Here is a 22,705-nt window from a genome sequence, read left to right on the forward strand (position 1 = left end):
TTTTTGTAAAGCCCACAAGCCCAATCAAGCTGTTTCTGTTAGCCTTCAACCTGTGGCCAATTATAAACACAAATCAATGCAAAAGAACTCATAATCGTGCCTAAGTTCCTTTGTCTGTGTGCCTGTGACATGATGGCTAATCGTGTTACTTTGGTTTAGAATCGCAGATTAATCCTCCGACACATTGCACTGTTGAAAGAATCTGTTCACTCCTTAATATTTCACCATTATCTGCGAGAAAAAATACAGAAAATGGATTAACAAATCTCTTCCCTATTATTATTACATTTAGCGTTACCATGAAAATAACACTCGTTACCGTCACATTTCCCTTTAATCGGTGGGTCTGCTATTAATGCGCTGAGTTATCGAGATATAGCGTCTAACTTTTGAGCCCTTCACTCACAAGAAATACATAAGAAGGAAGCCAGCTGTCACCAAATCTAAGGAGCATTGGTGGATCTTTCGTTATTTTTAATTTACTAATTTGTGGTGCTGATCGAAGGGAATTAATATTTATTGTATCGCTTAAAAGTAATTGATTAGAAATCAGAAGAAAATAATTGGAGGGGGCACTTAAAGGGACCCTGAAATGATTTCAAAGGGCATGTTCTAATGCAACAGATCTATAGCGGTGGTCTTTATGGGTACTCGAGTCAAATTTGAAACCTGTGCGCGCACCCTGTAATTTAGAAATGATTTTAAAACATCGCTGCTCGCAGTAGCTCGCAACCGATAGGGCGACGCACCTCACCGCGCTTCTTCTTCCCCTATGACGTCACAGGGCCGAAAGGGTGCGCTTGAAGGCTGGAGCTTCTGGAAAGCTGGAGCCCTCGACCATATAATATAGCGCCTCACAGCTGCCAGAGCAAAAATATCAGGTTTTCCGAAGTACAGAGCTAGCAGCAGCCCGTAGACTTCTGCACATTTCTGGCACCGTGCTTTTGAATCTAAAAAAAAAACGCATTTCCAAATGCCCTCGACTAGAGTTGGCAAAGATTTAGGACTGATGATAATAATGAGCCACCGAGACCTCACCTGAATTGCTCCGCGGGACAATAGTCCCGCCATGGCTCAGGGCTTGACCTTATAATATTCCCGGAATAAGCGATACGACGGCTGGCCGGTGGCCACAGCAGCAAAACTTTTTGAAAGTTGTACGGAGTAGCTTCGGGTCTACAAAGCACTGTAATGGGTACAGGAGTACCCCGTCCTTATATGCATTTCACAGCGCGCATTCTCATCCCAAAGCGACAACGAACGATGACGTAACGTTTCGAGCTTGTGAAAACACTATGTGGGCTGAATTTCAAGTCATGCAGCACACCTTACAGACGCCAATGCAAACGCGAGAAACGCTGACGCCCGCAGACAAACTCCTCTCGGTTAGCTCGATGGTCTGACTTCGTGTAGAGCCTGCTTTATATGCAGTCTACACTTTCGTTAACCAGTCCGCGTTGATGGTAACGCTGGCTCTCATGAAAGTCGTTAATATGCGTAAAGCACTACAGCCCCATACTGAAAAAAAAAAATACGACACAGAGACAAGACACAAGCGCTGACCAGGTATATATGATTCAGAGACAAAGTCAAAAAGACCCTAAGTAAAAAAAAACGAAGTTCACTGTGGTAAGGGTGCGGGCTAGTTGATGTTGCGTTATAGTGCTTTAGCCATGGATCACCTACTAGCAGTTGACCTTGCCCTGGTGTCTTACTATCCTGTGCACAGTATGTGCTACACTTACAAGGAACAAGAGAAATGGTTAAACTCTATTAACCCGAGAAAAAGGTTTCGCTGCACGGCCAAAACACAAAAAAAATTCGCGGAATGTTGGAGAGGAGGAGCCAGAAGCCATGCTGCTGCTTCGCGGTTAAACCTGCTTTTCTACGCGTAAGCGCCGGTTTAATGATTTCTCCTGTTTTCTATAAGTATGACACATATCGCACCTAGTCAGCGCCTGTGTGCTTGTCTCTGTGTCTTTTTTCAGTGGTGCACTTAAGCATTTTAGTCACTTATCATTAAATACCCATCACACTTAACCAAGTTAATATGCGAGCAGGAGGTCATTTCGAACCTTCAAGTTTTAATGTCATAGCTTGAAAGGCCCCGTCACCCGGAAAATGCGGCGTTGGCGTTGTGAGCGAAAATCACGAGTAGCACTCTGACAGGTGGTGCCACCTAGGTCACGTGACCTTTCGACGTCATCGCAGCCTGCCCACGGGACAGTTAACTGCACACCGTGGTATAGGTGGCAGTTAGTGACTGGTCGCTTCGGAATAGCAAAGAGAGCACTGGCGTTCCTTATGTAAACTCGTCCTGTAGCAATCACTGGTCACTATTACTATAATATTCCCGCAGCAAGAATGCAGTCTTAACCGATAGACGAATAGCGACCGCAAGGCCATGGTGAAAATTGTTAATGAAAATTAAAAAAGGGAGCCTGCCTTGAACCCAGCCTTCGTTTTCACAAGAGAATGATTTATGATCATGACGAAATTTGAAGACGGAAGGGCAATTTGGGCTAAAGATCGCCATGGCACAAGGTAATTTGGTCTGCTCAAGGTGGGGTCAGAGACCCATTTTCCAAGCACTTCATCCCAGAGAAGACGAGCGCCACGCCCGGGAGAAGATAGTGCCTAAACGAATGGACCAATGCTGCGGTTACTGGAGGGAATGCTTTACTAGTATCTAAAGCATGGCTGTCGCTTCATATGCACTGCGAATCACGTGTTAGAAAGCAGTGGATCTATGACAAAATTGGATCTAGGGTCAATGGACAGTCGACTGTTCGGACGTCGACTGTCGCGGAAGCCTTTAATGCCTCATTGTTGTAAGCAGGAGCTGTCGACAGAAATGTCACGCTTTTCAATTGGTCGAAATGGTCGTGACGTCAGGGTGCGCGAATTTCAAACGGGGCCAATTGTACTTTGGCTAGTAACCACATTTATCCAGATCTTTACAACCCAAATTGTAAACACTGTGGCCAACGAGCCACCTATGGTCACATCCTGTGGGACTGCAAAATGGAGCCCCCTCCGGGTGATCTAGTTGCTGCTCCTTCTCTCGAGCGGTGGGAGACCGTGCTGGCTAGCTCTAACCCCAGAACGCAAGTTTTGGCGGTGGAGTGGGCTGACAAAGTCGTCGAGGGCTGCGTACTCTCGACCACTTAACACGACCTCTTACCAAGCTCTTTCCGGCGAATAAAATGTTTTACAATCAATCTAGTAACCATGCAACCAATTAAAGGAATGGTATAGTGATGCTACAAGTAAGTAGGACTGATTTCAGTTAATTGCTTAATTAACCAGTTAAACTAATTAACCTTTCTAGTCACACCAGACAAATAAATAAAACCGGTTTGGAAGTTGGTCTAGTTGACGAATCGAACAATGGTCCACCAAGATATGTGAAACAGTTGCTGCGTAATTTCCTTTTCTTAAATACAATTCTAATTTTCTTCATTACGACCCCTTTTTCTTTTTCTTCTTTCACTCCACTTCCTCCCTTCCTGTGCGGTGCGGTTCAGGTGTCCACTGAAGTGACACAGAATTACAGCGCCATTTCCTTTCCTCAAAAAGCGTTGCGTTCAAAGGGCAACTCATCGCGCCGTACGGGTGGTGGTGTTCCGTGGACTCCTTGGCAGCGCTACAACACGCTGTCACGTTCCACTCCTAGAGGCAAAGATTAAGTGTCATTAATCGCCAGTTAATTAATGCACCAACAGAATGTGAAGTTCTTCTTTCAGTTAATGCAACAAAATCTAAGGCAATACTTTTTCATCCAAAAAATAAAAATTGCAGTGAATTTGGTGAGCTACATTACAACCGAGACCAGATTGAGTTAGTAAAATCATTTAAATCGCTTGGCGTAATATTCACTGAAGACATGCAATGGGACGACCACATAAGTCATATAGCATTAAAGACATCTCGAGCCATAGGATTTATGACACGTTTCAAATGTTGTCTCCCACAAAAGGTAAAACTTCTGTTATATCGTGCATTATTTCGCTCACATCTAAACTACTGTTCATTAGTATGGGGTACTGCTACAAAAACCAGTCTGAAAAAACTTGCCGTTCTTGAAAATAGGGCCCTCAGAATTGTTCATAACCTGCCATATAGATACTCAACTAAAAACTTATTTTCCAAGCACAAGATTATTAACGTTTTCAACCTTTATGCATATAAACTATTGCGCACCTATAAAATAGAACAAAGGCGATGCATTACAAACATATCTGACTTAGCCCCAATTCAGTTATTTCAGTGCGCATACCCACGCCGTCGCAAACCACACTGTGTAGTTCCTTTAGTCAGAACAAACTATGGACGCCAAATGGTAACATTCCAACTTCCCTCACTCCTCAATAGATTAATTACTGCAAACATTGACATAGGAAACATTAGCTGCTCTGACCTTCTCAACTACTTTATTTCCGAAGCCACATTTTTCTAGCTTTCACACTTTGAATTTGTATTTGATGTATTGGTTGCTGTTATAATCTTTATAACAGGTTTTTTTTGTTATTGTTGTTGCTTTTGTTGTTATTTCTTAAAGCCGCATTAATTTTCTGCACACGCTGGTGATTGTGTATCTGTCTGTTGTCTTTTTTTTCTCTCTCTCTCTCTTTTATTTTCTCAGAAGTGCCGTCGCATGCCACTGCCTACTTGCTGTACAGGGGGTGGGAACCTTGTCAAGCGATAACCGCTTTTATTCCCATCCCCTCCAACACTGTATGGTGATGGAAATAAATCATTATTATTATAACAATCGCGTAGCAGAATGCAGCACTCAGGCTTTCGCCTTTCACCACTTTAGCCGCTAAAGTTCCTCGTAATTTTTGATCAGGAAAGATAAAATAAGAAAACTATATTGGTAAGCGACTACTTCTGTTTGATATATGCATAAATGATATCCCTAACATCTATAGTCATGCAAAACAGAATGTATATGCAAATAACACCGGTTGATTCTTTTCTTTCAATGATGTGCAATACTTAACTGAGATGGCAAACCGCAGTAATATGACACCCAGAGGGCCTGTGCGAAACATGCTACTTCTGAAGCCCAACTTGTTTTCGAGTCTTTGTATTGATCAGAAAAGACAAGACAAGAAAAGTATATTTGCAAGCGACGACATCTATAGTGCGGAAGCAGAGATTTATTTATTCCAATGTACGACTTCGTGACTCAGCTGACGTGAAATCGCGGAGAGGAAGACCCTTCCAAGAAATACCTCCCTTGTCTCTTCTACAAACTTCGTGCCCCTATATTTTAGGAGAAGAAATTCGGGATGCCTTTCAGAAACATGAGACGGTGGGATTCGGAAGCGACGGAGCTAGGAGTCAATGGAAAACTGTGCAGTAATCTCCGATTTGCTGATGACGTTGCCCTGCTGGTAAATGAAGCGAGGAATTGCAGCTCGCGATTGACAACCTATAAACGTTGAAGGCAGAAAGGTGCCCAGTGCTAATAAGTAACCGTCGCAAAAATGGTGCTGCTAATTCAAGCGACGAAGTTGACTTAATACAAGCCGCCTCCTCTCCGCGGGGTTTAATTCACTGGGAATTTTATTGGTTTTTAGTATAATTACGTCACCGCTATGACAATCGTAATAGGAAGTATTGGTCATCGACAAATGCAGGAAGTTGCGTTACCTCACATTTATTATAACTACATAACACGACAACATTTTTTCTTGGTGTGAGGTTCTGAACTTTGACGGCGTTTCAATTGAATCATTTGCTGTAGCGGCGCATTTACGTTAAATAACGGCCAAATGAAGTAAACTAGTGACTCTTGATCCCTCATATTATCTATTCGAAGAATGCCAACAAAGAATCTAGTTTCACTGTACTTAATGACAAAGCTGATTTTTGATGAAGTAATTATTATGCCACAATCATTTTCGTGCAAAAAATTAAGTGTCAAGGTAAATGTACACCACTTGAAATAACAGAATAAGGTTTTAAACTTTCGAAAACAATGACAACAAAGGAATGCTCTTGGGAAGGATCGCGGTGTGTGCCAGTAGCATTTGAAGTGGTGTTGACAGGCTCGATGAGTACAGAGCAAAGGAGTTCGAAGGGGATTTCAGATAAACTTTAAGATATTTTTCTGCTGAAAAGACAGTAACATTAAAAATACTTGTCAAATTTTTTCTACATATCCCAGAAGACAACAGCACAGGATACATCGCTAAATATATATTTCAGACTGATGTTCGAGCATCATTAGAACATAATTAGACTACAGTTTAAACTGAAATTATCAGTGACTACCCGGCCCACCGCAGACGCCCGCGGACACGGAGTTTTTCGCCTTTCCCAAACTGGAATCCGCTTTTGCTTTAATTTAGAATTTCAGCGGGCTCCTTTGTAGAGAAGCTTTGAGATCTTTGTGATCCGCTAAGCTTCTTTCTATGATATGAAAAAACAGAACACTAATGTTTAGCGACAACCCCTTATAAAAATGATCTATAGACTTTCTATAGACTTTTTATAGACTCTAAGCCATCGTTTGGATTTCTCCTTTTGTCTATAGGCAGTCTACAGACCATCTACCGACAAAGTCGATAACCACCTAATTTTCTTTTGTCTGTAGGCGGTATACAGACTATCTGTAGGCTGAAGTCTATAACCACCTTAATTTCTTTTGTCTATAGACAGTCTATAGACGGAAGTCTATAACCGTCTTAATTTTCTTTTCACTATAGAGTATCTATAGTCTACAGTCTATAAGTGCCTTATTTCCTTTTGTCTACAGAAAGTCTATTGACCATCTGTAGACTGAAGTCTATAACTGCCTCAATTTCCTTTTGTATATAGATGGTCTTTAGATTATCTACTGACTTAAGTCTATAGACTATGTATAGCGTAAGTCTATAACAGCCTTAATTTTCTTCTGGCTATAGATAGTCTATAGACTATAGCCTAATCCATAGATTAAGCTATAGGCTATCTGTAGACTAAAGTCTATAGATAGACTTAAGGTAGGCATAGTATAGGGTGTAGACTAGATAGTCTATAGTCTGCAGACCAGTCTATAGCAATAAATTTCTTTTTATCTGACAATCTATACACTGCGTTTCGACTAATTCCAGAAAAATGTCAATTTCTTTTTGCACTGCATGCTGAGGGGAACTGCATCGGGTGACTGCAACTATGGCTAGAGTATTCAACCTTTCGGGAATTAAAAAATATTGTGTGAGGACAATAGAACGCCCTCCTGTATATTGTTTTCAGAAGCCTTGAAAAGGTCCTTTTCGTTATACCTGACGTATATTGTGGATACATTTCAATAATATTCAATGCTAGCAGGTAAAGCGAGGAAATGTAGCCATTCCTGAAGTAAGGGTGCCCGCAAACTGTACTCCGTCAAACGAATACGCTCTCCCATAAATGAACCGCTCGAGAGAATTCATTACCTCGCTTTATTCAGAAACATTTGATCAGCGATTCTACATTTCTCTTTAAAACGTCCTGAAAATGAAGGGGGAAAAGCGGCTGCGAGAATTCAAGGATGTGCCCATCTCATAGAAACGCCGTTAGAAGAGTCTCGAAGATCACGGTCCTCAGCGTGATTAGCATCTGCCATCTACACCTATGCAGTTTGCAATCTCGTGAAAAGTGTTGCGCCGCAACAATCACAAAGCCAGTAGTTTTTCGTTCCTCCCCATACACCTGCTGCTGCGGAGCCGATGACACGGTGATGTCACCCATACCGATTTTCTAAATACAAACACACGGAAAAAAGACTTTATGCTATGCAACTTTTAATTATTATTCGAAAAGTGTGCAGATACTTTCCGGTGGAAGATGCGGCGCGTATGGACCAAGCAGTAAGGTTTCAGATTTGTTTTCGCGAAAACTAAGTTTTTTAAAGCTACGCATGGCAAGAGCGCAAGCGGTAAACCTACGACCGTGAAATGAGTTTCCATTTAACGTTTGGCCCATTTTACCGCGAGAAGGTGGTAAGTTTACACGATTATTTTTTTTATTAATTTGGTCTCCTAAACCACTTTAAGCAGAGCTGTGGGTGCAGAACAAATTATGGGCTCAGCGAAAAACTTCCGATCTTTGTTTGTAAGCGGCGTTATAAGCGGCGGAAGCCATCGAGTTCTCGACTACTGCCGCTTATGTCGGTGCCGGTGTCTTTCCTAGTGCCCCGAAAGGCAGTCGGTGAGAAAGCCGTGATGGTAAGCCGCTCCTCGCGAGCTCTCTACTGTCTTTTTTGTGTTAGATACGCGGATAAAAATATCGCTTAGCCCGTGAATGACGGACGAAATGTAACTATGCGTTAGCGCCGTGTGAGCTCGATTTACTTGGCACCGCCGGAAACGCACACCCGCGTTCTAAGGTGGATAACATTCATTTTTGAATCTTTGTGTTATCGCCTGTCCGGACCACAGAGTGCTGTTTATTGAGAGGTGTGCATTGCTTGTTACATGTGGACGGTCGCATGGTGCGCGTTGTGGACAGCGATGTTTTAGCAAACATGTTTTGTAACGCTATAGAAACGAGCACGGAACGTTTGTCAAAGTTGTAGTCAAGCGGCGCTGGAGGAATGGTTATAGTGGGATGGCCGAATTAAAGTCGTTGCTGGTGCGAATGGCTGGCGTGCAGAAAACACCGCGAAGAACCTACGAGCTGCATTCCGTCTCCCCTTTAGTTGCACATGCATGGATTCGTCCATCCCTGTTGCCCGAGCCTTTGGCCGCCGCCGCTGGCCTGCGGGCACTTCATTTTGAAAGCTGAGTAAAGGTCGCCTCGACAAGAGATGGCTTACATTTCGTTCCGAGTGGCTCGTTGATGAACCCCGCAAACGCGTGCACAACTTTCTCCGCTAGCATTTGTGCAAGAGGCAGAGTATGCGTTTCTGATCTCAGACTGCTACATTACGAAAACGGCAATGTAACTCTGTGCTTATTTGCGCCCCAAATGTTATTCAGCTCGCGCTGTGTTATTATAGCTGCGCTGTTGATGAAGATCTCAACTGTTTCATTGAAATAGTTCCTATTTTAATGAGCGCGTTCGTTGATTTAGTTGATTTCTTTAGCAGCGTTAGGTTAGGTTACCTGCATGCGTGCAAGAACCACCTCTTTATTGCGCGGTTGGGGCTGCACTTGAAGGAGAAACTAAGTGAATTTGAGACTGTATTGTATCGTTACCGTAATGCGTATGTTGTCTGAAGCTAGCGACTGTTTTTGAAACGGCGCAGCTGCAGCCATTCTGTGCTGTTTGAGTTTTTCTGAATAATGACCGCGGCATGGAAGCAATCTGCTTGTTTCTAAGATCGTGCACTGATGTATGAGTATGCTGTTCCGTCTTTGGGCTTCAAGTTATGGGCGCAAAACTTTGTTGAACTGGTTCGCGTCTGCCTGGTAGGTTCTGCATAGCTTGTGCCCGTTTGTGTATCGGCGTACATACCAGGCTTCACGCAGGGTATTTGTTCAATAGTGAGTATATGAATAAATGCTGTAATATTCAACTTTTTTGGGTTTCTGTGTAAGGAGCACTGAATGTGTATTTTATGGGGGTGGCATTCTCAACAGCTCGTAGCGAGTCAATGCGGATATGTGGCCCAATTCTTCGAAGTGTTAAGTTGCAGTTGATGTGAAAATAATGTCTAAGGTATTCAGTGTAGAGGTAGAGTGCTCCAGGGATTATGGGTCTTAGTTACAAAGTTTTATGAAAACCACTTAGAATTTGTCATGCGTATTTACTGCAATGATGAAGCCGCGGCGCGATGCCTCAGTGGTTATCGTGTTCGTCTGGTGCACGTTCGATCCAGCGGCCTCGTCGGTCACATTTTGATAGAGGCGAAATGTTAGAGGCCTCTGTCCTACGCGATGTCAGTGCACGGTAAAGTGGCCGAAATTATCCGCAGTCTTTCTCTACAGCGTCTCTCACAGCCTGAGCCACCTTGGGTCTTTGAACCCCATAAAACCAAACCAAAAGATTAAAATTACTTTTCTAGAATGGGATAGCCAGGATATGCCTTGTATGAGATATTTTTTTTTCGGTTCCCCTTGTATTATTTTTTCCTTTGCGTTGTACAGCTCAACATGGCCGGATGACTGGCTGCAGACAACAGGTCACAAGTGTGCTTCTGACGAAACTAGTCGGACCGTTACTTTCAACGTTTATTTGTATAATGTGGTGCATTCTTATGGTGCATGTATTGCATATTCGCAGCCTCGATAGCTTGGAAATAAACTAAATTTATAAGTATATTGATCGCCATGTCATTTGTGAAGGCCATGTGGTGACCTTTTCAAACGTTCTAAACTGTCTGTCTATGGACAGTCTATAGACAATGGTCTACTGAAAGTTTAGCAGACAGAGGTTTGTAGACGGTCTATTGACAAAGGTCGATAGCACTGCCAGGCCATACAGCTACAGAATGTCTGTAGACAGTCTATAGACCTATGTTTGCTGGACAAGTAGACTTTTGTCTGTAGACAGACATCTACAGAAAGTGTATGGCCATAAGTCCATATATAGATCGTGTATAGACTGCCTGTAGACGTACGTCCATCAGACTTTCAGCAGACATTTGTCTAGACACAGAAATATATTGGAAGTGTACGGCCATAAGTCTATGGATTGTCTATAGACTGTCTATAGACCTGTGTCTATTAAACTTGCAACTTTGTCTAAAGACTGTCTATAGACAGAAGTCTACTAAAAGTGTATGGCCATAAATCTATAGTCTAGTCTATAGATTTTATAGACTAAAGTCTATAGACAGTCTGTGGAGTGTCTGAAATATTTTAAAGGGATCTACCACCGTTGTCGTGCTAGTACTGTTTGGGTGTTTCGTAATGGTTCGTCGACAGAATTGTTTTATCTCTTCTAATTGCGGCGTATCTGCAGACACCGTAAGCAAATGACAAGCGGACGAGGTCGGGTAAAGCACCTTTTAGATCTTTACGCTGTCCTGATTGGTTGAGGTATTCTGCAGCTTCCCTAGTCCTTCAGATCAGAGTTAACGGAGTGCATGCACGCGACATTTGCCCAACGGCAATGTTGCCAGGCGAGCATGACCAAAAAAGAAGTATGGACTGAGAAGTGGCCGTTGTCAATGGTGTTCCGCGTGTAGTTTTGTGGCCTGTGTGGGTCTTTGAATGAGTCCATGCCGACAGGTGAGCTGTTGAGTAATCGCTGTCGATTCATCCTATCAAGATTTAGGAGGGGGGGGGGGGGGGGGGAGTCTGCGAGGGTTATTCGTTCGAGAACAACCTTACAACCTTATCTGCAACGCTTCAGAATACGCGTCTACCAACTTGTTCTCCTGCATTCTCTTGTACAGAGCGCTTAATCTGCGATCTGGTGCTGCGCGATGATTTCTGAACACAGGTCTTTGAGCAAAGATCTCCGAGGTCATAAAAAGTGTCTGCTACTAGCGCTGTCACTTTTTTGCTCAGACACAATGTTACCCAGGTTGGCTTCCCTTCCAAAAATTTTTACACAGTCTATAGATTGTCCATAGACTTCCGTCGATAAAGTCTATAGACTATATAGACAAATCCTGGAGAAGAGTTTATAGGCAATACAAATGCTATAGACATTCTATAGACAATCTATAGAATAATGGCCATACAATTTTAGTAGACTTTCGTCTGTAGAAAGTCTATAGACTATGAATGGAAAAAATATCTAAGGAAGGCAATAAGGCCTATAAGAGGTCCATACTCTGTCTATAGACCATTTTTATAGACAGACAAAAAAACTAGCGGCTGTATTTGTGTATGCAAAGAAAAAAAAAAGCACTGTGGTAGCGAAAGTTAGGCCTAAGAACATCTTTATGGACGCGGTGTAGCGTTAGACCACTCGGCTATACGCAACGGCGTACATATGCATGTGGACGCATGAGCTGAGAGCCCTAGCGTAAGATATGACGCAACCGTATATCGAAAACGAAGATTTTGGAAATATTTTGCTTGTTCTGACAAACCCTGCAGTTATTGTTAGAAAGCACTGCTCCTGTTATAAGTGAAGTCGCTGGTTAAAAAGCGACTGGAGCTGTATATTAAAAAAAAAATCGCGTTTTTTTTATTTCTCTCAAAAAGGGCTCTAAGTTTCACCGTTTCCATAGGCGCCTATGTGTTTAAACGTTGAATGGCTTTAGAGCACGCGTTAGACGAGGCATCGCGTCGTTGATGTCCTTGACACGTGCGCGCGGTAGATAACCTAGAATCTAAATCCCGTGGGAAATGCCAGTCCGATATCTCCCTTATAAAAATGGTCTATAGGCGTCTATAGATTTCTTATGGACTCTCTTGCCATCCTATAGATATTTCTTTTCGTCTATACACTGCCTATAGACAAAAGTCGACTAAACGTGTATGGCCACAAATCTATAGATTGTCTATAGACTGTCGACAGCATTTGTATTGCCTATAGACTGTTCTCTAGAATTTGTCTATAGACAGTCTATAAACTGTCTAACATTTTTTTTTTTGTAAGGGCTAAGCGCTTAGTTAAACGAAAAATGAGCGTCTTTTCCCGTGAAGAGGCAGATGCCCCAACACTTAGCGGCGAAGGCTAGCAGCTGTCACAAGTTCTTAATTACTGTCTCCCATTGCTCGAAATGAAAATTTCCCAACCCAAGCCGCTGGAAGTCCTCGTTACGTTAACTGCGTAGTCGAAAGCAATGGAGCGCAGGCAGCTCTCAAACCGACTCAGCTTCCTTGTGCCACACTGCGACGCCCACTTCATCTCTCTTTCTCTCGACTCCAGAACTGCCACTCTTCTGCACGTGCAGCGAATATCGGAAATCGTGCTCGCCTCCGCTACCGTCCTTTTCCCAGCGCTATCCTTATTTTATTCTTTGCGAAGCTTCATTCCATTGCAATCATATTTTGGTATTCAACGTTGAAGTCGTCTCGGGTGCCTTCCCGGGTCTTTCTTCGAATGTGACTTCAGCAATGTTGTGGTTCTGGAACGTTCTTTCACGTCCGAACCTTACGTGTTGATTTCCTTCCGCTGTCGCTAAGTGCCTTCTCTGTGGACACTTTTGATGTGATTTACGTTAAAACCGGATACCGTACCGTACCGTACCGTACCGTACCGTACCATACCATACCATACCATACCATACCATACCATACCATACCATACCATACCATACCATACCATACCGCAGTGTACTGTGTCGTACTTCTCATCTGGAGCACATTGCCTCCACCGGAAGATAACAGGCATAGCACGACACAGCATTTCAAGCAGGTGTGAAGGAACTGCGCTCTTTAGGTATGTGGCACAGCGGTATGACAGCCTCTTTTGGACGTGTGTTTGGTTGGATACCTGCAGCCCGCTTTGCTCCCGGTGTTTATATTTGTCCAAAAACAACCTGACTCATGTCATACTGTTGAATAAGCACCTTGTAGAAAAGCGTTTATTGCTGCTACTGTCACTATTACTGCTACAACTACCAGCAGCTCAACCACCATCCTGAATCACTCCCTTGGAGGCCTGTTCCGCAAGTTCTTTCTCAGTTCAGTAGTTAAAACAAGAAGAACGAGTCTGACACAGGACGTAAAAAAGAAACGGACACAGGGCTGCTGCAACTGAGGGTTTATTGCTTGATTTCGCATAGCAAAGTGCAAACCGAAGAAACAAAGCAAATGTCAGCAGAAGAAAAAAAAGCGCATGGCTCTGTAATGATACGTTGTAATTTGCATTGTCCACGCTCGGTCAGATAGGCAAGTTCCTTTTTAGCCAGTGATGTCGAGGTGGTACAAACACAATTTCAACTTGCTTTTTTTTATTATCGGAAAGGCCTCAAGTTAAGTAATATATCCGCGGAGCTCATGCATATATACGGCAACGCAGACAGGGGCGCCATACTTCGAAATGATCTCACTCTGAAAAAAGAGTAAAAAAAAAAGGCCCGTGATAAAGAAGTCAGCATGAACTAATCATTCGCTACCTAATCAGAATGTGTGATTGCTAAAAACAAGATCCACTCTTTTCGAGGTTTCTTTTCTTTTTTTTTCACATAAGGAAACACAAAACCCATCTCATGCAAACAGCTGTTATCAGCGTACTAGTAATTCTCAGATGACAATGCGCGACAATAAATTCACGCGTGGCATTTACGGATACCTTAATCTTTTCCCCCCTTTGCAACAACAAAATGTTGAATTGCAAGAGCACATTTAGCCTGCGACACTAATTACGCAGCTTGAGAGGCAAAAGCTTGGTATTCGGCACGCAAAGGTCCAAACAGAAAACAAAGATGCAGGCTCTGGATATTCGACAAAGAACAAAACACGATTACTTGAGCGCCGTAGTCTCCTGTATGACCAATATTATGCGTATATTCCGGAACCTTCATGAGCTACAAGTAGTGTATTTTATACAAGTTCAAAGACCTAAATACTGTATATCCTGCATCCTGTATGAGGTCGAGAGTGTGACTTAATCCCGTCTGGCCGGGGGATACATTTCAAAAAACAGAGACGCCGACCAGTAAAATGAAAATTGAAATTGACGTTTCGACGCCCAGAACGGGGGCCTTGTTCACAAACGCCGAAACGTCAATTTCAATTTTCACTTTGCTGGTCGGCGTCTGTGTTTTTCAACTGCATCCTCTATATGCTGTATATAGTATCGTAGCTATACAGGACCTTATGGTACCCATATAAATAGACATTTTGATAGGGCTTCGCTCAATTTTGACACGTGCTGAAACGTACTATACTTCTATGAGACGTTAACTAATACATCCAGTACCACAGAACGCAAAAATGCGCGCGCTTGTAGTGATGCGTTCAATTTGTTGGTGACTGTACATGAATGTCGACTGGTGATGGTGCGCAGTACAGCAGCTGCCAAGTTGGCTGTGAAATACACAATGATAGTCAATTACAGGGCTCGCAGCTTTGGAGGAAGTAAATTCTTTAATTTTTAGGTTGCATGTAATTTAATCAGCCCGAAGTTAGAAAATTTAACAGACGCCACTGTAGGTCTACTGATATAGAGCACCGAAGGTGAAATGCGGAGGGGGCAAACCCTGCCTCCCCTTACGTGGCACGAGGCAACCCTTAGGGGGTTGCCCTTAAAGGGCAAAGGACAGTCCTTGGAGGGCTATCCGCTTCAAGGCGTCGGTAATTATCCGGCGCTGGTCAGCAGCAGCGGAGCTGGCCAGGAGAGTCTCCCAGTATGACTCCGCCGTGGTTGGGGTTGGAGGGTGCGGGAAGGTGGGGCATGTGAGAAGGATATGAATAAAGTCTCCCGGTTTCCCGCAGAGCTTACAGGAGTAAAGGAACTGATCGGGGTAGCGGGCATGAAGAAGAATAGGGTAAGGAGTAGTACGGGTCTGGAGTCGGCACCAGTGGGAGGCCTGGGTTAGGGTTAGAGAGGGAGCCGGTGGTGCGTAAACGCGCCGGGTATCACGGTAGTGGGTAAGGATATCTCTGAAGGTAAGCAGACGCTCCTGGGATGACGGAGGGGGTCCATCTCCAGCCCGGAAAGTGAGACCTCGGGCGAGGGAGTGGACCTCCTCGTTACCCGGGAGGCCTGCATGTGCGGGGGTCCAGGTAAGGGTTACAGGGCGGGTAGGGTGCCAGAAGCGTAGAAGCCGAGCCGCGGTGCGGGATATAAAGCCTTTAGCGAAATTGGACAGGGCGGATTTTGAGTCGGAGAGAATTTTGGTGGCAGAGGGGGAGATGAGACCGAGCGCAATGGCTGCTTCCTCTGCAATTTCTGATGAGTCTGTGGTGATGGAGCCTGATGCGAGTAATCGGGCCTGATTGTTAGCGACGGCGAGGACCATGCGAGAGCCCGACGAGTACGCTGCCACGTCCACATAGGCTACCTCGGAACTGTCGCCATAAAGCTTGTGCAGGGCTTTGGCGCGGGCTGCCCTGCGTTCTCCGTCGTGCTCCGGGTGCCATGGTGCCATGGTCATGGGTTCAGATATCGACGGCGGCATGCGATTATTTTTTCTTCCACTTGTTAATCAATTATATTTTGAGTAGAAAGCAGTTAAACTATTAACTTCCCGTTGATGGCCACCCCGGATATAAAGAAAAAATGATGGTCGGTTTGCGCATTTAAGCCAAATGCGAATTAGGGCTCCTGCTCAGCTAAGGACAACAACGCAAAAGAAAATAGGCACGCGTTTTTTTTTTTTTCTAGCAATGCGGCTGTGGTATTCTGGGATTACAATACTTTTGTGCAGATAACTCACACTCATTCTCCCTAATTCCGGTACTGCACAGCAAACATGGAAGAGCTAGTGAAACGGGGCACCGTAAGCCGTCTTTGTAAAGGAGCATCGCTTCATCACATGCCATCGAAACGTAGTTTGCCTTCCGGCTTTTCTTTACCTGTCATTACTGTCACTGGCGATAGCAATGATTGGGAACCCATTTATTATGAGGCATGTTTACGGCCATATTTCAGCCGGACCTTGTGAATGGGAGGGTGGGAATGAGATTTATTCGCCTCACGCATAATGGTACGTGATGAGTGAAGGGTGGAAAAAGCTGTCTCCGAGGCACCTTGATGACGCCACACAGTCCCCAAGGTAATTCACATAGACAGTGAATGCAGTCCTCGATAACGGTTGAGAAGAGTGTGCCAGTGATATCAACTGGGGAATGGGACGACATTAATAAGGGGAAAATAATTTGCCCTATACCAGGTGAATCAGGGAAGACCGAGTAATTTTCAAAAATAGGCTTTTGGGGCCAAAATATGGCTTTAGCGGCATAGTATTACTAGTGTTGGCTGACACTGGAAGGCCGGTGAACTTTTAGTAAGCTGGTGAAATAATTTCTGATTATTAACTTTTAACTAGTGCAGTAGCCCAATTAGAGATTTGTAGCCGGCGGTTAGTACCAGTCATATAAGTTTTTAGAATTTCAAAAAACGCAGTTACCCTTACCGCTTTGGCTCGACAAATTTAGGCTACATCATGCGAAAATACAAGCGCTTTGGAAATCATGCAGGCAAAACAACCACTCCAGTGCACGTAACTAGTCGAAAAAGCCAAACAGCGCCAATGGTAATCGCGTTTTCGATATTTTAGAAACTGATATCGCTATTACTAACAACCGACTGCAAGTCAGTCACTAATCGCATCTGGACGCCCAACCACATATGTTAATTGGCTATTCTTCAGTTTTTCTAACTTTACAAAGGTGATATGTACGCAACGAACGTTAGAAAAGGACGAGTAAAATAGCTAAGAGCGACGATGCGCACACCTATCTATCGATGTTGATGTATTGCGGAATTTTACTGTCAGGCAGATGTATAAAATGGGAAACACCTCTCTCGAAAGGCGCGCTTTTAAAAACAGTATCCCCCCCTCTGGAGTCTGACGGACACATATACATACATTACCGTTCATTTTGGGTAGAAAAACAGCGCGAAAGGGACGGAAGACAAAGATGAAGGAAACCACACGGACGAGCGCTGACATTATCATGTATTGGGCTGAAACAGTTTGACGTGAAAGTTTAAGTTAACTACCTTAACAAAGCACAAATGCGTCAGACTGTAACAGCTAGCCAAGTACGGAATCTAGTCAGTAGTAACACCAATGGGCGTGAAGTAAACGGTTACTTAAAATAAAAGAGAGAAGTGGGACAAAATATGTGTAAAGCGGAAGGGGTGGTTCAAAAAGCTGGGTGTCTGTACATTGCTCGTCAGCAAAAAAGGCGCAAAAAAGACAAACGAATAATTATATATTCGAAACAACGGCAGTTGAGCCGTCTTTACCTGCTGATGGCGCTTCTGCTGGTGAGGATGCTACCGCAGGGTTTCGCAGCTTACCACCAATCCTGCTTCCTGGATCCACTACGGTCAGTTCCAGCACAAAGAAGACATCCCTAGAAAGACCAGCAGATCAAGTGAAATGTTGACAAGCACAGCAGCCCGGTATAGCTGAAATAGTTCTGAGCGACTACTCTGTGGATCACAATAGTAGTAGTAAAAACATTTATTGTTGCAAAAGGAAGAGTTAGGGAGTAGGGGGTTGGGGATAGATAGATGTGGAGCTTCAGTGGTCGGTCTTCCCTATTCCGGGATCCCGTTGGCCTCCGCCGCTGCCTTGGCCCTCGTCACCAGCATAACTACTAACTACTTGAATAAACTACTTGAATACAGCGTGGCACCCCGCGACCACTGTCACCACGAAAAGAGCGCTCTATATACACGAGCAGAGAGGTGAGTGTGGATCCGAATGAGCTTAGAATATACGATATGCGCTAACCTGACCTCCCTCCGCTGTTTCACTTCCACCATGTTTGTCCAGTAGCAATGTGCCGCTTCCTAACTTGATTTTTACAATTAATGAATTTTGTCTCTGAAGTTTGGCGGGCTGTTTGATAACCGGCCAGAAGACGACATCTAGAGGCTCACCGTTCACCGTATTGACTCTAAGCCTTCAGAGACCACAGGCGTAGAAGTGACAGGTTCTTCGAATGTCGCGTGAAGATGCGATAATGCAGCGCGCAACTCGCCTCGTGGTCTCTAATTCGGTCAAGTGGACGCGTAAGTGGAAGTGGGGGGGAGTCTACTCAAGCAACCTCGTAGACGCGGCCGCCTTGAAGAATATTCCGCTGTTAGGCCGAAATTTCTACTTGTTATCCACAAGCTCCACGTTCACCTCTTGATGCAAGGAGCAAGTCCTTTACGACAAGAACACCTTTGAAAAACACGGCGCAGTCGGAAATTTTTTTTTGTTTTGTCTTCGTCTTCATAGCCTCTAGGTCTCTGTCCCGCCCGACAGTGGCGCTTCTGTTTAGGCGGGGGCCGTGAATTTAATACGGAATGAAATGGCATAGTTGGCTTCTCGCTGAACGGGGGTTCGAAATTGGGAAACGAAATTGATTAAGGCGAAAGCCTTTAATGCCTCATAATGTCGTGACCAAGGAATGTTAGCAAGTGCGTCCGCGTTCCGGCGTCACTACTTAAAAAAGAACTGTGTCGAGGCTGGGAGTCAAACCATGGCCTTTGGCATTTGAAGTGAAGACGCTACCACTCCGCCACGAAGGCTCAGGGGGTTTGAGCATGAATAAAGGCGCATCTAGTCAATACATGGGTTTCATAAATAAATTAAGAGAAATAAAAACGCAAAAAAAGAAAAAAGAAAAATAAAATGTCAGGAAAATAAAAATAAGAAAAATGACAGAAATAAAAAATGAAATAAATAGTAAAATATCAACGATGAAAACGAAATAAAATATAAACAGTGCGAAAGGAAACGCTTTCGCCTTGCAGCACTTTATGGAGGCAAAGTGCCCCCTGAATTTTTTCGTTTTTGACTTCTCTCCAAAATGGTATGTTCTGCGAGCACGAAATCAGGAAAAAAAAAAAGCAAGAACAGTAGTTTCTGAGCAGCACAATCTGCGCACAGTAGCTAGTCTTAATGTTCACTTTGACACTACTTTTGCTCTGTACAGAAACGGTTTCCTGCGTAGAGAAAAACTTATAAAATATTCATTATTTTTTTTCGATGAACTATTCAGCTCAAACGATAAAGTAGTTAAAAGCATCTAACCGGTCTACAGCCCTAAATTTTTCCGCCTCATGAAGTAGGTCGTCAGGCCGGTTTTCGCGGAAAGGCTTTGGCGCAGGATCTATCATCTCAAAGGACACCAGAACCAAGTCATAAGGGAAGGGATAGAGGAGGGAGTGAGAGAAGAAAGGAAGAAAGGGGTGCCGTAGTAGAGGACTTTGGAATAATTTCGACCACCTGGGGATCTTTAACGTGCATTGACAGCGCACGGGCGCATTTTTCGTTTCGCCTCCATCGAAACGCGGCCACCGCGGCCGGGTTCGAACCCGGGAACTCCGGCTCAGTAGCCGAGCGTCCTAACCACTGAGCCACCACGACGGGTTACTCCTGCACTTTCATCTTGTATACATTGCAATCTCTTGCCTGTCCTGTATTTCTGCCTTGCTTGATTCGGTCAGAATCAAACATGGATGGAAAACTTTATTACGCAAGTGGGTTTTGGACCGCTCAAGGTCTCAGGGCTACCGCACAGCCCTCATATTACGCGCATGTGTCCAGGCCACGTAAGCTCTGGCACCCCGGTTCACACAGCGAAGTTGCGCGTCCGGGTCCTGCGACGCAAGGAGGGCGTCTCATTCCTCCCATGCTCCGATGGCGGGCTGTCCCTGCGGGGGGAGGATCGGCAGGGCAGCCGAAGAGGATGTGGTCCAGGGTGGCGTGCGATTCTCCGCAGAGAGTGCACTCTGGGGAAACAGGGCGGATGTAGGACAGAAGCTGTGGGGAAGGAAGAGTTCGGGTCTGGAGTCGTCTTCAGAGGATTTGTAGGGATTGGGATAGGCGGGGGTGGGGAGGGGGGTAGAGTCGACGAGCAAGGCGTGCTTGCTGTGTGAGTTCTGAGTACTTCTGTGCCCACTCCCTCAAGAAATCCCGGCTGGGGTCGCCATTTGCACGGCAAATAAGTCCTCCGGCTATGTTATCGGCGGCCTTATTTCCGGGATTGCCAGAGTGAGCCGGCACTCACACGAGCTCAATACGCCTATCCGAATTTAGGGTGCACATTCTCAATATCTGCCACGCGGGGGAATGGACATATCCGCGGGCGTAGTTGAGACTCTCTGTTTTGGAATCGCTAAATATATATAAGCCGCACTGGTTTGGGCGATGGCTATTGCTATAGCTGCTTCCTCTGCGAAGTGGGTGAGGGGGGGGGGGGGGGGGGGGCTGCTGGATGGTAAGCCACAGCTACTGAACGGTCTGGACCACACGCGGCGTCCACCCAGCGCACATCCTCTGAAGTGCCATATTCTTTATGAAGAGCTTTGGCCCGCGCGACTAGGCGGGATTGATGGTATTCAGGGTGGACACTCTTAGGAAGAGGTTTGAGGATAAGCGCGGCGTGCTGCAGCGAGGGAGAGAGATGAAGTCTGTAGTGTGTGCGGGTATGCGAATTCCCAGAGAATTCAGTATATATCGTCCTGTTTCCGTGCCAACCACACGAAGGTACTGTGTGTGGCGATGTGCAGCTGTAAGTTCTTGTATAGTGTTGCGCATTCCTAATTTTAGGAGCTTGTCCGTGCTAGTGCTGTTTGGTAGGTTTAGCGCTGCTTTAGTAGTCATGCGGATTAGAGCATTGATCTTATCTTTATCCGCACACGAAAGGTTCAGGTAAGGAGTGGCGTAAAGAATTAGACAAAGCACAAAGCAAAGCACCTTAAGATTGTCTGCTTCGTCTAGACCGGCTCGTGAATGTAAACCCCTTCTAAGAAGATGGATGACGGAGTAAGTGGACTGTTTTAGTGCTTTCAGGGTAAAGTTGGGCTTGAATGCTCCCCCACAAAGTCAGCACTTCTCATAATCCGCCCGCAGCGCGTCCCTACCGCCCCCATAACGATTTACCTGCATCACACTCCCATAGCGCAAACGCCTACCCTCTGCATTCGTGTCCTGCATTTACAGGACGCGGGGAGGCAAACAAACACACCAACACCGTTCGCAACTTTATACGAAGAAATATTAAAAAACATACCCGAAGATTTCGGGATACCACGCAAACTTGTCCAATTGCACCACTGCAAATTTGTCGAGTGTGCCGTTTGCCACCATACTGTTGAGCTGTGGCGCCAGCACAGCATCTGAAAAACGAATGCGCCGCTGTTCTAAATGCACTCTAGCTTAAGTTTGTCGCTTAGAAGCAAGCAGAGAAACTTGGTGAAGCTCACTTGTGTGTTCTCGCAGTCCATCCCACAGCGTTACCTTGAACCAGTCACCGCCAGGGCCCGCTGTTCGCTTTAATTCCTGCGAAATAGGTTATGTCAGAGAGGGAACTTTATTAGAGCACAGCACTAGGCCTCGAGCAGAGGCAAGCAAGACGGCGGCGGAAGTCGGTACCGACCAATATCTGCAACACGGGCCAGTCATCTAGGTGCGGTTCCTGGAGTTTCTGCGAGAGGGAGAGAGAGAGAGACAGACAAGATGTAGAAAAGTTTCATGGCTCGTTTCTTTTTCATAGGCAGATTAGAGGCAAACGCAGTATAAACGTCCGTGCCACGATTTCAAACTATTTAGTAAGCAGTTTCCTAGTTTTCGTATGAATATTGCAGTGTGTGAATTGGTTGGTGTTTTTGCTGTTATTTGCCACTCAGTGTGTGTCACTCTTAAAATTATGCGCTTGCTATATTGTGTTTTTATTTTCATGCCGGTTTTGTAAAAGCGACAGGCTCTCAAGTTTTTCTTTTTGCTCTCAAGTGGGCTGCACATCTCGGCTTCATTGACCTACTCCCACTGCACGTGAATTGGATTTCTTCCATTGCCGGCGTGAAATGGTCGTCACGTTTCTTTTGCAACGAATAGATCTCATTACGAATGCTGAAATATTGGTCACCGAAGTCAATTGTTTAAGAAAGGAAGGGAAAACTTTATTATACTCTGGTGCTTCTTTTTTTCTGCGGCTTTGGGGCATCTTCAGATATGTTCTCTCCTTGGTTGTATCCCCAGGAGTCTTCTCTGTCAACCTCGTCCGCCTCTAATCAGTGGTCGGTTGCCCTCAGTACAGGGCTCCGCTGGCCACTGCCGCCCGTTGAGCTCGCTGTACCAGACCTTGTTGGTCTTCACAGCGGTCGATGGGCAGCAGAGTCCCCCATTGCTCTGCACTCGGGTTTTGTATTTTGGGGACCACGTCTATGTTTGGCAGGCCCACGTGATGTGATATAGAGTAAGTTTTGC

The 22,705-nt window shown here is 44.9% G+C and overlaps 1 protein-coding gene across 4 annotated transcripts in view; it reads right to left on the reverse strand.

Moving 5' to 3' along the window:
* The window catches only part of LOC149364467 (replication protein A 70 kDa DNA-binding subunit-like), a 37,258-nt gene that overhangs the window by 5,257 nt on the left and 9,296 nt on the right, over positions 1-22,705 (reverse strand). The window contains exons 4-8 of one of the 4 annotated variants that reach the window (XM_089570122.1): positions 21,876-21,923; positions 21,703-21,778; positions 21,510-21,615; positions 17,743-17,852; positions 13,570-13,874 (exon numbers count right to left, since the gene is read on the reverse strand). In XM_089570122.1, coding sequence (XP_089426248.1) covers positions 13,870-13,874; positions 17,743-17,852; positions 21,510-21,615; positions 21,703-21,778; positions 21,876-21,923 — 345 coding nt within the window. In that variant the 3' untranslated portion in view covers positions 13,570-13,869. Of the gene's footprint in view, positions 1-13,569; positions 13,875-17,742; positions 17,853-21,509; positions 21,616-21,702; positions 21,779-21,875; positions 21,924-22,705 lie in introns of those variants that run through there. The other 3 variants (XM_089570121.1, XM_089570120.1, XM_089570123.1) reach the window with 3 other exon arrangements.

The sequence above is a fragment of the Amblyomma mixtum genome, chromosome 2, assembly GCF_055824585.1.
Source record: "Amblyomma mixtum isolate Tamu chromosome 2, ASM5582458v1, whole genome shotgun sequence".
Taxonomy (NCBI): domain Eukaryota; kingdom Metazoa; phylum Arthropoda; class Arachnida; order Ixodida; family Ixodidae; genus Amblyomma; species Amblyomma mixtum.